Genomic DNA, 15,516 nt, shown 5'->3' with positions numbered 1-15,516 from the left:
TGGCGTTTGTTTACTTTCGTTGCATCAACAGTTTGATTTGATTTGTGTTGTTAATTTGCTATTATACCTAGGCGGAAGTGTCAAATTGTGCTATAGCGTTGTGTCAGAATTATACACGTTAATACGTTTTTTGGCGGAAAACACTCTTTACAACCAGATAAAATAACTATTTTTTAATGAATTTATGTAGTTTTCATACATAACTGTGATGTAATTTTACATTTATTTTTCATTTTACTGCTATTTTACATTTAAATTGAAAAATTTCTCATTTTAAATCATTTTTTATCATAATCTTCATTTTGTGCATGAGACTTACATCGTAGTGAGATATTTAAACTCAGTGTCATGTTTACCAATACTGAGTACCTGAATGATTAGTTAATAAATTCGCGTATCCAACTTCATTCACATGTTTTGGTTACTTTCTTTACATCCCAAACGTAATTCTATGTATTAAAGCAGCTTCTGGGTTAAGCTTTGCGAACTAAGTAAACTGATACATGCCTCACCGTGAGGAAAGAACAATTTCTCGACCACACTATGATGCAAACATCGAATGAGCGAGTGACATATTTCCTTCAGTGTTATTTAACTGATGCATACAGGTATGTGTGATGTAATTTAATTGATATAACTTACAGATGCTTGAACCTGAAGGAAAACAAATCTGTGTATAATGCTGGAATACAAATAGCGAAAGAGTAAGTAAGATATTCTGTTCAGTGTTATTTAATATTGCTGCATATGTTTTAATTTTGATTACATCTGCATATGTTTTATTGCTGCATATGTTTTAATTTTGATTACATATAGCTTGTTTTTAATTATAAGAGAAAAAAAATAATTCAATATTGAACACATATTTCAAGTATAACAAAAGTATTTTAAGAAACAACCTGATAAAAATACATTAGTAATTAAAAATAATTAATTTGTGTACAGGGTGAATTGAAATTAAGATGTGGTGGTGTATTTAATTATGGCAAAGCACACTAGGGCTATCTGCGTAATAGGTGTGATGCCTTCGTGGAGGACTTTCTCAGGAAAACTGGCTCGTATACACGTTACGCATGAGGAAAACCACGAAAACACCCATGCAGCCAGCCCGTTCGCGGGATTCGGACCGAACTACCAGTGTTCAGCGACTTTACCGCTCGGCCGCTGGTGGGCCGAAACTAAGATGTAGGGCTAGTTTATTATTATTATTATTGTGCCTATATGTGTAAGAAAATGTATTTTAATTGTTCCATTTTTAATGTATGGAAGGAAGAATAGGATGCCAATATCGACGATTATTTACTATAGCAAATAATCACGTCAGGATAAATGTTATATAGAAATCTTGGGAGTGTAAGGGATTATAAGAGTACTTTTAGATTATACTGAAAATATACTCACTTCTGCTGAAATCTGAAGTGAATCAGTATGAAATGACTTTTCACTTTAAAAAGAATGTCATAAGTATACTATTGAAAAGTATAAATGACGGATATTAAGAAATTTGTAGAATTTTATGATATTTAAATATGAATTTGTTAAGTCAAATCTTTTTATATATATTTTTGCTTGAGATATGTAATTTAAACTGAAAATCACGATCATATATTTCTCATGGAATGTCAAAGTTCATTTGTATTAAAAAAAGTGCATGAGCAATGAAAATAAATAGAATAATACTTTTTGATTATGTTTTTACCATGGTCTTAGCAGTTATGCCATCATGTGTTCTGTTCAACAAGATTTATTTCGTGCAAACAATACTACGAAAAAATATTGAAAAATACCTTGTTTTACAATATTTATTTCCCTTAATTAACTTAAATATCGTTTTTCATTTTCTAATGCTTTCCTTTACGAAAAGAATTTAATGTTTACAATTATTTTCAGCATTCGTACGAATTCTGTGCATAAAATAAACATTTTCTTTAACAAAATACTTAATTGGAAAGTATATACCCGGTATTTCCGGTGTATCTACCACATATAAAATGATCATTTTGCTTTAGTTTACATTTTTTCCATTACCAAAATCATGTAGCAGACGCGTCGGCCGGTGCGTCTTGTCTCCCGGGTGACGTCACTACCAGCAACCAATGGCACGCTTTTTCCGTTCCTGGCATAACCTTAGTATATTAAAGAACCTTGTGTACTTAGTATAAATACCACTTGCAAATATCATTCTGATCTTCTGATTTGTGCTTTAAGAAAAAACAGTATCGAAATTTGGTGTAGGCATCTTTGAAGATTGCAAAGTAACGGTATTTCCTAAATGACTGATCAAATAGCCCACAAATATCTGTCGAGAACAATTCTCCAGCTTTTGTAACCGCTTTCCTGGTTCCAAACTTTAAACGGTGGGATTTTCCGTATACACAAGCTTCACATAATTTCATATCAGACTTAATCTTAATATTCAACTCTTTATCTATAATGGTCTTTACATGCTTTTTATCTTGGTGACCCCATCGTTCATGATAAAGTTGGAGAGTTGATTCATTATTCTCAGTCATGTTGATGTCAATGTGAGTTTCAGGAACTAAGGTCTTCATCACGGCTTTGAAGAGATCCCCACCAGCATTTCTTGTTCCATGCAGAACTATTTCACCATCTATTTTTAAATAGCAGTCCTTAAATGTTGATTCAAACACACTGTTTTGATTTCTATCTTGAAATGCTAACACAGAAAATAGATTTTTACTTATTTCTGGAACATACCAGACATTTTCAAGATTTTTGATTTGATTCATCCCATTTACAATGGTCATTATCTTAATGCTGCCTTTTCCAATTGCTGGTAATGACTTTCCATTTGCTACAGTGATGCTATGAGGAAGCTTAAATCTTTTGAAGTCTATAAATTAGTGCCTGTTATTGACGACATGCTTCGAGGCCCCATTATCAATAAACCAATCATCAGAATTCGTTTCTGCAGAAAATATTGTATCATCTACAGCTAGAAGCGTCATATTTGCAGCAATACTGTTTTTACTTCCCTTGTTTGGCCCTATATGTGGACTGGGTTTCGGCGGTTTTCCATCAGCTATCCATTTCTTGCATGTTCTGACCCAATGTCCTCTCTGGTGGCAATAATTACACTTGCCATCGTTTTTCTTGTTAATAGATGATTTCCGCTTAAATTCCGGATTTGCTATCAATGCTTCCTGATCTAAAGTTTCTAAAAAATTTGGATCTTTCCTTAATTCTCTTTCATGGGTGCAATTGTGGGGTTAATTCATCTAAAGTTCTCTTTTCATCACTAAGAAGTAACCAACTCGATTTGAAAGTACGATAACTGGGAGAAAGAGTATCCAATATTTTACAAATCAACAGCATTTCTGGCAGGCTGTTTTCTTCCTTATTTTCAAGCCCACTGTTCAGTTCATTCCATAGATTTTTCAATTTTGACAAATGAGCTGCCATATCATTTGACCAACTGAATTTGAAGAACTGTAAACATATGTTATAAAGTTGGTTATCGGACGAATCTTCGAATACTTTGTGAAGTTCCAGCCAAATGTCTCTTGCGCTCTCAAATCTCATTTCCTTTTTTAAAGTGTCTTCAGTCATGGAGTTCGTAAGAACCATCATAGCGCAATTATTTGCTTTATTAAAAACCTTCATATCATCTCTAAATCTGTTTCGAATCTCTTCGGCGGCCGCATGATCAGGCTTCTCTGGCTTCTTCAGTTTTCCTTCCACGACTTCTAAAGCGTTTTCGTGATAATTTAATACGAACTTAATTCTATATTTCCAAATAGGCCAATCACCTTTTCCGCATAACGGCTGAACCAATATCTTTGCAGCTTCCATTTTTGCGAACTAATTTGCCGACTCACGTAAGGCTTAAGAACTGCCGTGTTAGGCTTACGAACTGCCGGTAATGTTTATCTCCACTTCGCTCATAAATTTCCCTGCACAGTTATATCATGCTGGTACCCATAACCTGATGAAGTCTAACGTTAGGAATGGAGACAAATAAATAAGCAGAGATTCATCTAAATTAACATATATTGAAACACAAAATGGCACAAGTACAGTAAATTCTACGTGGTAAAGTAAAACAGTGACAACAACTAAAAAAAAAAAATGTTGCCAAGAGAAAAATGTAAAAAGCGTGTTGCCACACATATTGTAAAATACAAGTGGAAAATATAATCACAAATAAAAGTTATTTGCAACACTTTCCAGTCATAAGTTCGGCTTCGATGATGTTATTTGATACCATTCTTGTTCCATAACATAGTTTTGATGAGTTGAGATTTCTGAGTAGTATCATCGGAGATGCAATTTTCAGTCGAAGGAAGTGTAATGCCATTCCTGGTACAGTAGAAGTCCAGAAATCCACAAAGCTTAGGACTAGAGGTTGTGCGGGTTTTAGGATTTCAGGACAGAAAAGATAAAGCATAATATTTGGACTCAAAGTGCAAACTAAATAAGGTGTATTAGATACATTTAATTAAATTATTACATACATTATTGCAATAATTTATTATATGCATTAAATTATTGATGAGTCTTTTATTATATGTATTAAATTATTATTACATATATAAATTGATTATATTATTCATTGTGGTACTTTTCCGTTTTGCCGGCGCAAGCGATAAAGTCGCCAATAATGGTACAACCGATGCCAAACGGAATATTCTCGCTGGTAACCTTTTACGCCTCATTTTCAAAACAAGTCGCAGCTTTTTCTTATCAGATTGTTTCTTTCAATACTGGCATATAATTACATAGAATTTTTATCAGATAGTTCAGTTTTATGTCTAAGGCCATTTTCGGTAATTAAGTCAATTAAGATGCAATCACAGCGCTTACCTGAAGCCGAAAATATAGAAAAGGTAAAGTCAAGGATTAAATTCATCCATTCTAATGAGAATGCATTAGCGAAGTAAAGCACTACAGTTTTACATAATTTCTGAGTAAGCTATTCGTAAGAATTGAAATATTTCTTGCATTTAAACTTGTGTTCCAAATTAAGATTTAACTTGAAATTAATGTAGATAATTACTGAGAGCATTAGATTTTTGTAGAGTAGTTTACGTGAGATGAGATCGCTTGGGGTCACGTGATATGAACCGGCGAATCAGAATGTTGAACCATGAAAGCATAGTAAATTCTTAAATTAATGTCTTTTTACAAATTTATTTGTCTTTATTTATTGGCTTTTTATAAAATTTTAAGCGATATTTAAATGTTTATGCTTTCGTTTTTTAAAAGAATTCTTAGAACTAATATTTTTTAAATATTTTTTATGTGTATACTGTATGTTGTCGCCAATAAAGTCTTCTTGGCGAGATTTGCGCCGGCGAAACGGAAAAGTACCTTCATTGTATTATATGTACACAGCATCGAGGTTTGCCGATTTCGCCTCCTGCAAAGATTTTCGGATTCCGGTGTTAGAATCACTGTTGCTGTAAAATTTCAACAGCTTTTCTTTATTTTTCCGTATATCATACACAATCGTGTCGCAATTCCATACCATTCTGCTATAAAATCGAGGAGTAGCACCTGCCTCCATCTTTTGCAGAATTTGCACTTTTTGTGTTACCGTCAATGCAACGTGTTTACGTTTTTCAACGTTGCAAGCAAAATCATGAGTGCGTTTCTTATCTGTCATTGTATTAAAAAGGGCTGAAATTTAAAATATTCTTAATTTATCCACAAAATATCAGGATAAAAATGCAGCACTAAACAATCTCGTTAAATAACAAAGCTCAGAAAATACGACAACGTGAATCGTGAACTTGAACGAGGAGTTGAGTGAATCGTCTGCTTTTTTACCTGGATGCAAAGATTAGAGGGGAAAAAACTTTTATGTTATTTTTTAAAACTTTTTTTTATGTCAATAATTTCGTATTAACGTTATGACTCATTATTATTCGGTAATTGTGGCATCATTATTCAATAAGTATTTTTTCTCCGATATTTTGTATTTAGTGTGGCGGTTTCCGGAACCTCTAAACTGAATGTTTATATTTTGAGAGGCAACGAGGATTTCAGGTCGGCGGATTTTCAGTATTTGACTGTACTTGCAAAGAGTTTTAAAATTCTGTAGGGAAATTAACATTTTCTTCAATGGTTAGTATCGTGTCAATCAATTTTTATACTCATCACCGGGAATTTTCTTTTGAATATTTGAATTGATATCGTCGGCAATATTATTTTTAGTTGCTAGACTGGTCCTTTGAAATAGCCACTCCGGATTGGTATAGTTGGGAACAATGCTTGTATAAATTTGGTCGATGAGTTTGTTTTCAGCAGTGGCTATGTTGTAGAAATCACTGTTGAGTTCAATAAGGCTGGTCGGCCAGTGGGATATGTGCCTTCGCCTATTTGTAAAAGTTTTTGAGCAAAACCTGCTGTTGTTTCATCTTTTCATGGTGTTCAACTCACATTTTTTTTTTTTTTTTAGTTGCAGTATTTGTATGCGTGACCAGAGATGTGACTTTTTTAAGCATGCATTGATTCCATCTGCTGGTGTTGACTGGAATAACTGGAAATTGAATTTTTCCATTCATGCAATAGATTCCTGGTGTTTTTCTACTGAATTTTTTCAAGTTGCAAAATTGGCAGATGTTATCCATTTTTCTGATTACGATGTGTTCGTTACACTCTTTGGTCAAGTCATAGTGGAGTGCTTCATTTGTTATACTGTTTACTTGTCCTCGTCTGCGCTTCTCGTAGGGTGATATATTCATGGGTGGCTTGTGTTCGGAGTCTCCTTCGTTAGGAAAGTAAATGTGCTTCATGCTCTCTGACTGTTTCGTTGTTTCGCTGTTTTTGTTTTCACCGTTTTGCTTTAGAACTGGCAAAATCTCCTCCTCTTTTGTGTTTCGACGTTCTATAAAATATAAATTAAATCAACTTTTAATTACGCAATACACTAAGTACACTAAATACACTAAGTACACCTTTCACACTTTATTTTCGATTTATATTCAGTCACTGTATCAGTTTGATTATTCACACTTCACTGTTTGTTTTTATTCACTCAGTGCACTTCACTGATAAGAAACGAATGTGTCTACCCACTACGGGTCTTGCTTTATATACCCCTACCAATGGGTATCTCCACCCAAACAAAAAAGGCTTTGAATGGTCCACAAAGTTCTGCAACATTCAAGAGTGTTCTGGAATGTACCAGAATGATTTGTGATGTTCCTGAATGTTCCAGACTATTCCCGAACATTCCAGAATGCTGTGGAATGCTTTTGAATCTACTGGACTGTTCTAGAAATTTCTAGAGGATGAAACTTCCAGTCATTATATCTTCTAAAACAAGTCCTTCAGGTAAAAATGGGACCCTTCTTTGTGGATAAAAATAAGGGCTACCATACCATATAACTCCCTTGATTATACCGGGACTTGTTTCCGAGTTTTAGCAGCATGCACATTGTATACTTACTTTTATAATATATGTGTTGATGATTCTAAAGGAGATTAATTTTTACTTTAGCACATACCAGATTTTTAATTTAATATTTGTTATTTATGCACATTTTTTACATGTCATAAATGAAAATAGAGGATTGTACTCTCAATGCAATATCGCAACAATAAGGATAAATGACATTTTGTAACACCCATCTTCTTGCGAGGAAAAGCAAAGTCATGCAGTTTGTGAGTTTTCTTTGTTCTGTTTGAGCCGTCATTTATAAGGTGGGGGACGAAAACTCTGGCTATTGTTCATTGTGAGGCAGTTGGGTCTAAGAAGGGGGTCTTCTGATTAGATAAGAAGGGAGTCCTCAATTAAATTTTGTGCAGTTCGTATCCTACTGAGTAAGGTTGTATAGTGTTTTATGGTTTTTTTGTGTAACTTAAATGCAGATGTTTTGTGTGTGAAGAATTATTGCCATAGACATTCTGTTTCACAGGCAAAGAACTATGCTGTGCTGTAATTTCTTTTAAACAATATCTATTTAAACAATTTATCTGTTTCAAGCTTACATCAACTAATGGAACTACTCTTATGTGCGCCCTCAGGTCGCCAAACATTTTTGGCGAGAAACTCCACGCTGCTATATTACTATCTAAATTTGTCTACATTTCGAACTTTAAGCCTAAAATGTCTCCAAAAACGCGGTTTTCACACATGCAAAAACCACATTTTGAACACACAATTTAAGCTAAAAATCCGAAACAAAACAAAAAATATAGACAGCAAAAATGTAAAGTTTCTAACCAAAAATATTTGAAAAGAATCCATGTACACAGCGATATGTTTTAACTTAAAAAAACATCTACGAATTGCACAATCTAGGCAACAAACAAATCTACGAACTACGCACACCTCGCTTTAATAAATTAACATAACAGCAATAAATTTCAAAAAATACCATGTACACAGCATCCTGTTTAAACTTGAAAAAACATCTACGAATTGCACAATCTAGGCATTGAGCACAAATTAAAATAAACTAAAATAACTAAAATTACAAACAATTAAAAAACAATAAAACCAAAAACTTTAGTAAAAAAAACAATGAACATGACATTCTACAAAATAAAAACAGTAAAGTAAAATGAACTTCCCTTAATACATTCGTTAATAAAATTTCGCCAGTCACACAACGTCTGTGAACAAAAGTGCCACGATTTTGCTATATCACATGTCTTTCTACGATTTAAAATTTCAAAAGTAACCATAAAAAACTTCCTCCAAAGTTAACTTACTACACGAAAACCACTATCCAAATCTTAAACTCTGCTGACAGCCACATACTTTACCAGCAAGCATTTGACTACGAATCCACACAAGAACTATCAGAAACGCCCTTCTCCGTCCGAGTTCTTATAGCAACTCCGCATTTTGGGCTCCATTTTAAAAGTCCCACAAAAATTCCGAAAATAACTTCGATCCTCATAAACACACCCATGAACAAAAGATTCGTTAACAACTCCAACATCATACCTTTTAATACTAAATTTACTTTCCACACAATCTAAAATATGCAACTGAAATCTTGCCACCGCATCTGTCATTGCAACATAGGCCATTTCAAAACACGCACGACATGAACCAACGAGTAATTAAACCACTCCAGCAAAAGGGTTTTTCAATTTCAAAAGGGTTGCCATACAACACGCAATCGCGCCAAAAACTAGCGCAGAACACATATCTGTTGGAAATATGACCTATTGTAACCGTTTTTCTGCATCATCTCTCCTCCTTGAAATATTTCTAATTTTTACATAAGGTTTAGTTCTTATTTTAAAGGGATATAGTAATTACTTCTACTTCGTTTTTCACTGCTACTGTTTGTATTAAGAACGGACTGTTCCAGCCTAATTAAGATGCAAAAACGAAACTTGATGTTACGTCATCTGGAAAGCTGCGTCGTGCCGATAGCTGATTGGTTGCCGTGAGATGACGTCGTGTCTACTTCAGGTATAAGTATCTCGCGTCGCTCTGGCTTATTCCGGGTAAAAATAGTGGGATTTTCCCCTCGCTCTTGATTGCCGTTACTCTGCTAACTGCTCGCATATTTCTGCACTTGTTGGCACATATAGAAGGTTTGTTCCCGTTGAACCTCGTGTTCTGGGGACTGTAAAAGGTCCTTGCGTGTCCTATTTCTTGCCTAGCTCTAATTTTCTATACTTGGATTTGACTTGGACTTGATCTGGAAAATGTCAATTATTCAACAAATTGTGGATCGCTTTCATGCACTGAATTCCAGGAATGATTGCCTGACCCCGTGTGAGCAAGTTGAATTGGCATTCCTGAACAGATTTATGGATATAATACATAACACGGAAAGAGATTTGGCCTCTCAAGCTGAGTCTAACCATTCTAACGATGTGGATTCAAGCATGGAATAGATTACCCGCAGCCACAGTGTTAAACGGCCGCTCAGCCCTGAAAAGTCAGCCGAATTGGATTTGAAAAACCAATACCATGTGCTAACTCAGCTTCCTCCCGAAAAAGCTCATACCCATGACACTGAACGGAGTACTCACTCAACTACCCAAGGCGATGTTGCAGTAAAACGCAGGATGAAACCGAGGGCTGCAAAAGCTGGTGATTCATCCAAAAAGCCGAATGAAATCTCCTCCACAAACCCATCTAAAGTAGCGACCAGTAGCCACACTAAAGTGGCGTCATCTAGTGAGTCCTCCGAGAAGCCGGCTGCAAGTACGTCCCTGACGGAAAGCATGGTGCGGCCTATCGGAAATACAGATGAGGTCACGTGCCCGGCTGGGCAAATAAGTGATGCTCATGTATCTGAAGAATTTAAGTTTCCGAAAAGAAGTTCGAAGCTTCCGCCGATTGTCATTAAGGATTCAAACTGGAAATGGAAGGATATTACTGATCTATTGGATAACTCCGGCTACAGTGACTTTAATGCAAAGATGAAAGCTGTAGATGAATTTGAAATCAAAGTCAATTCCAGTGAGACTTATCGTAACATCACGGACCTCCTTGACGACAAAAAGATTAAATTTCATTCATATCAGCATGCTGAAGACAAAAACATCAAAGTCGTCATTCGTAGCCTTCCGATTGACACCCCAGTTACGGATATCCAAGATGCTCTCATTGCAGAAGGATACGCTGTTAAAAAGGCTGTACAAATGTCTCGCCGAAAAGGTCCTGAAATTGCCCCTATGCCTCTATTCCTGATCTTGCTAGAAAGGAATGAGAAAAACCAAGGACATTTTTAATAATCTAAAGTATCTTATGAGGCTAAAGATAACAGTTGAAAGATACAGAGGTAGACGCGGTATCACGCAGTGCTTCCGATGCCAAGACTTTTTCCACGCTCAAAGTCAATGCCGTCACGCACCACGGTGTGTCAGATGTGGTCAGGGGCATGAGTCTCGTGACTGCACCAAGCCCAAGGATGTGCCACCAAAGTGCTGCCATTGCGGACTTCCTCATACTGCCAGTTTTAAAGGTTGTTCGTTCTACCCCAAGCCTCGCTCATCCTTTGTGCAAAAAGGCATATCATATGCAGATAGAGTAGTCAACAATAGTAATGCTACTCCTCCACAGATGGCGCCACAAGTAACCTTCCCACAATTCAGTGAGCTCCAAGCAAAGCTCAACAAAGCTAATGCGGTAATTCAAAAGCTCACAACAGCCATCTCTATGTTTGCTGATGTAGCGAAGGCACTTCCTACCGCCTCTATCATAGAGGACACAGTCAGGCCAGCTTCCCCCAACCATGGATAATCCCACTTCACGGCAAAGTTCTCCTGTTAAGATCCTGCTCTGGAACGCGCAGAACGTTACCTCCAAGATACCGGAACTTCATGAATTTATCCAGCAAAATGACGTAGACATATGCTTAATTACAGAAACCCATGCTAACTCTTCGCACTCCTTAAGGATAGCCAATTATTTCAGCTACCGTAGTAACAGACTCCACCACCGTGGTGGCGGAGTGCTCATTTATGTTAAAAGGACATTTGATTCATATCTGAAAAGTGCAGAAAATTGTGATGGAATGGAAAGTGTTAAAGTGATGGTGAATCTACCCAACATTGGGGAAGTCACATTCTGTGCGGTGTATAACCGCTCTGGGAACAAGCTCAGTGCTGAAATTCTGGATAGACTTATTAACTCGGACTCCCCCACCTTTCTAGGTGGCGATTTAAACGCCAAGCATCTCGACTGGGGATGCCGCAACTCGAATTATAATGGACGCATAGTGCATGATTTTGTGTGTAATTACCCTGTCTTTCTGCGTGTGCCGCATGAGCCTACCTATAGGCCAAATATGCTCAACCGTCGGCCTGACATTCTGGATATTTTTATTACGACATTCAGTATTCCTATGGCTATTACGGTAACATGTGACATGTCTTCTGATCATGTACCTGTGCTTGCTTACCGGACGACAAGTGTTCTAAATAGGTGCGAGTACCGGACGACACCCGATTTGTCATATTAAGCCGTCCGGGTGTCCGGGCCCTGCATTCATCTGTCACCTGTGCTTGCTTACCTTGGAGTGGAAAATGTTAAGAACCTACCGCCAATTAAGCATACTGATTGGGATCTTTATCATAATACTTTGATGACCACTGATTTTAATTTACTCGTTACATAGCACTTCGGATATTGAACGTGCTATAACAGACTTTACTTCGTACCTGCATTCTGCTAAGTCCCTAGCTACGACTGAGGTTGACCGTGTCAGACACGAGCACACGCTTCCTGCCAATATTCACGAAATAATCTGCTTTCGAAATCATCTCCGAAAGGAATTTAATCTCACCTGGGATCCTGCTATCAAAACTCAAATTAACAGACTTAATAGGAAAATCAAGCAAAAGATCCAGGGCCATCGTTCTAGCTTATGGCAGGATAAGATGGAAAAGATCAACGACGAATCTGGCGTCATACAAGGACACTAAAACGCCCCTGCTCTGCTAGAAAACCGCTCAAATGCGATAAAGGAGTTGCTTACTCCGATCAAGACAAAGCTGAACTTTTTGCGGAATACCTTTCTAAACAGTTCATTCCAAATTCCTTCCCCTCAGATCATAGTTCGGACATTCAAGTCCATTACCTGAACGATCAATGGCTGCACTCCCCTTCTACGGAACCTTCTATCAAACTAACCACGCCGCACGAAGTGCAGAACATTATGAAGGGACTTAAATTAAAGAAAGCTCCAGGAAAGGACAAGATCACGAACCAGATGCTGAAAAACATGCCTTTTAAGACCGTATGCAAATTAGCAGGCATTCTCAATGCATGTTTGTATCAAAATTATTTCCCGCTTTTCTGGAAGCAAGCAAGCATCCTGATGATTCCTAAGCTAGGGAAAACACATGATTACCTGGCAAACTTTAGACCCATCAGCCTGCTGTCCTCCATAAGCAAGATCTTGGAACGTATTATTTATCTCAGAATGCAAGAAAACTTGGACTTTCTCGTTGATCACCAGCACGGTTTCCGGAAAGGACTTTCGACCACAATCGCAGTTAGTCAGGCTCACGGAGTTCATCGGCGCGGCTATGCACAGCAGAATGAGTGTTGCTATCCTGATGCTAGGCGTGGCAAAGGCTTTTGACCGCGTCTGGCATCCAGGGCTAATCTATAAGCTAATTCATCTCGGTTTCCCCAGAAATCTGATACTCATTATCAAGTCCTTCCTTGAAAATAGAACTTGCACCGTTAGAGTTGGAAATGCAACTTCATGTGTCAAATATTTACGCAGGTATTCCTCAAGGGTCAATTTTAGGCCCGCTTTTTTACATCATCTATACCAGCGATTTCCCATGCTTTTCCGAGGATACAAATGTTCTCGCAGAATGATGCTGATGATACAGCGATAGCCACCAAGTCTCTAAACCCAGAGTATGCCTTGTCAAGAATTCAGGCCCAAATCCCTGCTATTTAGGGGTGGTGCTGTCGCTGGAAAACGTCCATTCAGCCAGAAAAGTCCAAGATTCTACTCATTCGAAATCGCAGACAGAGGAAACGGGTCAGAACTAAGGTTAAACGTTTTGGTAAAATCATCCCTACAGTTGATAAAGTTAATTACCTGGGAGTTACCCTTAACAAGAACTACAATTGGAAGGATCATATGCTTAGAGTAAGCGGAAAAGCGCACGGGATCATTTTCAGGCTTTTCCCTCTCCTAAAGAATAAAAACCTCACCCTCAGACTGAAAAAGAGGATTTATGAAACTGTAATCCGATCCATTCTCACGTATGCTTTCCCAGCCTGGGCAAACTACAAAGCAAACGAAATTAGCAAAATAAGGTGCTAAGAATCATCACAAAAGCTCCTTACTATGTTCGGAATAAGACCCTCCACTCTGACTTGAAAATAGATACTATTCAGGACTACCTCAGCAGAATAAACAACAACTTTTTTAAGAACTACAATTGGAAGGATCATATGCTTAGAGTAAGCGGAAAAGCACACGGGATCATTTTCAGGCTTTTCCCTCTCCTAAAGAATGAAAACCTCACCCTCAGACTGAAAAAGAGGATTTATGAAACTGTAATCCGACCCATTCTCACGTATGCTTCCCCAGCCTGGGCAAACTACAAAGCAAACGAAATTAGCAAACTCCAAGTGGTTCAAAATAAGGTGCTAAGAATCATCACATAAGCTCCTTACTATGTTCGGAATAAGACCCTCCACTCCGACTTGAAAATAGATACTATTCAGGACTACCTCAGCAGAATAAACAACAACTTTTTTAATAATATTATCAATGTGAATCCCGCTAATTTCACGGACATTCTTATCTACGAAATCCTGGCTGAAGACCTCCGCCCATTCGGCGCCCATCTCTTGAGTTCAGAATTCTAAGTTCCAGTTTTCTGGTTTTCAAGCAGCATCAATCGGGGTCAGTTTCTGGGAGGGTGACCTCCCAGAAAGCAGAAAAACCCGCAGGAAAATTTAGCAGAAATTATTAACATTTTCAAAGATCAGAAAACCCCTTTTCTCATGAAATCAATAACCACAATAGTTCAGAGAATTAAATCAGCTAAATCAAATATGCAGAAACTTTGCCTAGCTTTTGACTGGCTCCGACGAATGAACAGTTAGTATTCGGGCTATCCTACACAGGTCATCCGAAGTTTCTATCTCCGGGCCCTGCTTGGCGGATTCCATCTAAGATGTAGCAGTACAGGAGCAAAGTGCTTCTTTTTCTCTTTCTCTCTCTCTCCAGCACACTTCTACCTCCACGAGAGAAAATTTCTTTCAGGTTTCTACTCTGTCAGGCCTCACATGGGATCACATCAGGAACTGGCAAGAACAGGATTTTAATTTCCTGCTGAAAGCCAGTATAACCGCAAAGTTCCAAAGTTCCAAAGGCTAATTCCGAATACCTGTAAATTAAAACCAGATGAAAAACCAACTTGCATTTACTGTCACGAAAATCACGTTTCTTCTTATCGTGGTTGTAAGGTATACAGAAAAGATTCAATCATTTAGAGAAGATAGAAAAACCACAAGAAATTCCCACTAAAGATGACTTCCCCGAATTTATTCAAGCTTCAGGCCAAACTAATCAAGAAATGCCTAAAAACCTTTACAGTGACAAAGTTAAGCAGAAAAACCCGCAGGAAAATTTAGCAGAAATTATTAACATTTTCAAAGATCAGAAAACCCCTTTTCTCATGAAATCAATAACCACAATAGTTCAGAGAATTAAATCAGCTAAATCAAATATGCAGAAACTTTGCCTAGCTTTTCAAGCCATTGAGATGATTCTGAACTTTGCAGATAAAGATTAATTCGCAGCTTCTCTCAAGACAAGCATAGCCGAGCGGCAGAAATTCTCAAGTTGCGGATCCTCACATCGTGGGGCCACATTTACTTCTCTTCTAGAGATTCTGCACTAGGTGCAAAATGTACGTTCCATCTTACTGGATTCAACTCATCATTAAAGACACCCTACTTATAATATATTGGTAAAGGCCGCACTAGGCCGATTGCCTCTTAATTGTGTTATGACATAGACATAGGCTTATTCCTTCTGGTTCCTGTTTCTTTGCTCCGTGGTGTGCCGTTCCAGCCCCCATTGGAAGACGATATTG

At 37.4% G+C, this 15,516-nt stretch overlaps 1 protein-coding gene across 5 annotated transcripts in view; it reads left to right on the top strand.

The window, feature by feature from the left end:
* The window catches only part of LOC146999437 (mitochondrial tRNA-specific 2-thiouridylase 1), a 147,214-nt gene that overhangs the window by 18,546 nt on the left and 113,152 nt on the right, over positions 1–15,516 (top strand). For 3 of the 5 annotated variants that reach the window (XM_085824563.1, XM_085824566.1, XM_085824562.1), the window contains one exon: positions 645–704. The exons of the other annotated variants lie outside the window; for them this stretch is intronic. In XM_085824563.1, the coding sequence (XP_085680689.1) occupies positions 645–704 (60 nt within the window). The remainder of the gene's footprint in view (positions 1–644; positions 705–15,516) is intronic. 5 annotated transcript variants of the gene reach the window in all.

This window comes from Stegodyphus dumicola, chromosome 1, assembly GCF_044657685.1.
Source record: "Stegodyphus dumicola isolate Sdum_Otavi_A_Nest chromosome 1, ASM4465768v1".
In the NCBI taxonomy this organism is placed as follows: domain Eukaryota; kingdom Metazoa; phylum Arthropoda; class Arachnida; order Araneae; family Eresidae; genus Stegodyphus; species Stegodyphus dumicola.
This window is presented reverse-complemented; position numbering and strand designations above follow the sequence as displayed.